Here is a 2,021-nt window from a genome sequence, read left to right on the forward strand (position 1 = left end):
CTGTTCTACCCACGTATGACAAAAAATGCGGTAGTCGCCAAACACCCTGTATACTATATAGAAAAAAATATAACATAAAAAATACAAAAACATTTTTCTATCATATGTCAATTTTATAAACTTAATCGTGAATCCTTTCATTATAAAAAAAATCAATAATTGTAAGTATCTGATAAATAAAATAAATTCTTATTTCATTTTCAGATCGCACAAAGTCTCAAAGAGTCTCGAAGTCTCAAAGAGAAATATTCTGACGATTTCCATTAGAACATATAACCCACGACGCCTTGTTTTATTTCTATATCAATAAGCAATTTCCGTTACATAACGTTTTTTTCTTCGAATTTTTCTTCGATTGGGCTGATATGCACACAGTTACAATTATAAGCACTATGAAATCGCTAACAAGACGCACAATAAAATAAGATAGATTTTAACTGTTATTACTACTGAAAATAATTTCTATAAGAAACAATTGGAAAAGAAATTCGTGATACAAGAAGTGAAAAGTATTCGTAAATTCGCTATTCGAATGCATAAGTTTCAGACGAGATCAATAGCAATCGAAAGCACGATCAGAACAAGAGATGAGCATCGCGACAGTAGTCGGCACCGCCATAAAAACAGCCAGTGTCCTCCTTGGCGTTGGTATCGGTAAAATAACTATAATCCCAGTGTTGATTGCCGCCCTAGCATATTTCAATTATGATCTCATGGATCCGGAAAATCATCCACGCGTAACGAAACAATTGAGGAAAGAATACGACTTTGTTGTAATCGGCGGCGGGTCAGCTGGCAGTGTGCTCGCCAATAGGTTGACTGAGAATTCTAATTGGAATGTGCTTTTATTGGAAGCCGGTGGACACGAGACCGAAATAACCGACGTGCCAATACTCTCTTTATATTTGCATAAAAGTAAACTTGATTGGAAGTATCGCACGCAGCCGCAGGACACAGCTTGCCAGGCGATGGTCGATCAGCGATGTTGTTGGACTAGAGGCAAGGTACATATGTAAAGAGATATAAATCAATCCAGTTTAGAAAGATCTCGAGATAAGATAACCAGAAGTTGCATGTAAAAAATATCAATATCAAATGAGAACATAAATGTTTTAAACACAATCAATACTAGAAAATGCCTATTATGGTCGAAGCTGGATCTTCATTGCTTTAAATAATTCAATCTTGAATTACTAATATACACTACATATGTACTTGCATATATACCATATTGTAGTCTTGATGGTCTAATGGCTTAGGATACTCGTACGGAATATGAGAGATCCGAGTTCAAGTCCCGGCCGAGGTAATATTTTTCGCAATAAATTTATTAACAGTTTCAACATATTAACATCTTTATAATATGATGCTTGATGGTAGCATCAAATTATTAAATTGCTTGTCAATTTAATTTGCGATTACTATAGAGTAGTTTTAATTGCGTTTATAATCCGGAAAAACAATTCGGCGCGCAATTCTAAAAAGACTACAATATGGTATATATGCAAGTACATATATAGTGTATATTAGTAATTCGAGATTGAATTATTTAAAGCAATGAAGATCCAGCTTCGACCGCCAGTCGAATATAAGCATTTTTCTAGTATTGATTGTGTTTCTCACATATGCGGTCTAAAATAAAGATTCTTAATATTATTTATAAATGGTTTATTACTTGTAGTAGCAATATTATACTTTGAATAATGATACGAGAAAAGAAAAATTGTATCTATTATAATATTTCAGATATTTCAAACGTACTTACTTTCAAATGACCTATACTGATCTGTATTATCGATGAGAGTTAAAATATCTAGCATGTGTATATATGATTAACTCTAATGATATGTATCATGTGTATAAAAGATTTTTCTATGGAATTTTAAAATTATATACAAATTTACCTTTTTAAAAAAAAGGTGAAAAAAGCGCTAAGCGTTGATGAAACTGGCCCAAATGGTGCTTCTCGTAAAGAATCACGATTTGGGCCAGTTTCACCAACGCCAATTACTTAATCGGCC

The 2,021-nt window shown here is 33.2% G+C and overlaps 1 protein-coding gene across 2 annotated transcripts in view; it reads left to right on the forward strand.

Annotated features, from left to right (window-relative positions):
- LOC108764008 (glucose dehydrogenase [FAD, quinone]) overlaps positions 1–2,021 on the forward strand; it is a 24,355-nt gene that overhangs the window by 15,516 nt on the left and 6,818 nt on the right. The window contains exon 2 of one of the 2 annotated variants that reach the window (XM_018511995.1): positions 205–1,004. In XM_018511995.1, coding sequence (XP_018367497.1) covers positions 588–1,004 — 417 coding nt within the window. In that variant the 5' untranslated portion in view covers positions 205–587. The remainder of the gene's footprint in view (positions 1–204; positions 1,005–2,021) is intronic. The other variant, XM_018511996.1, reaches the window with a different exon arrangement.

Source organism: Trachymyrmex cornetzi, unplaced genomic scaffold (genome assembly GCF_001594075.2).
Source record: "Trachymyrmex cornetzi isolate Tcor2-1 unplaced genomic scaffold, Tcor1.1 scaffold390, whole genome shotgun sequence".
NCBI classification, from domain to species: Eukaryota; Metazoa; Arthropoda; class Insecta; order Hymenoptera; family Formicidae; genus Trachymyrmex; species Trachymyrmex cornetzi.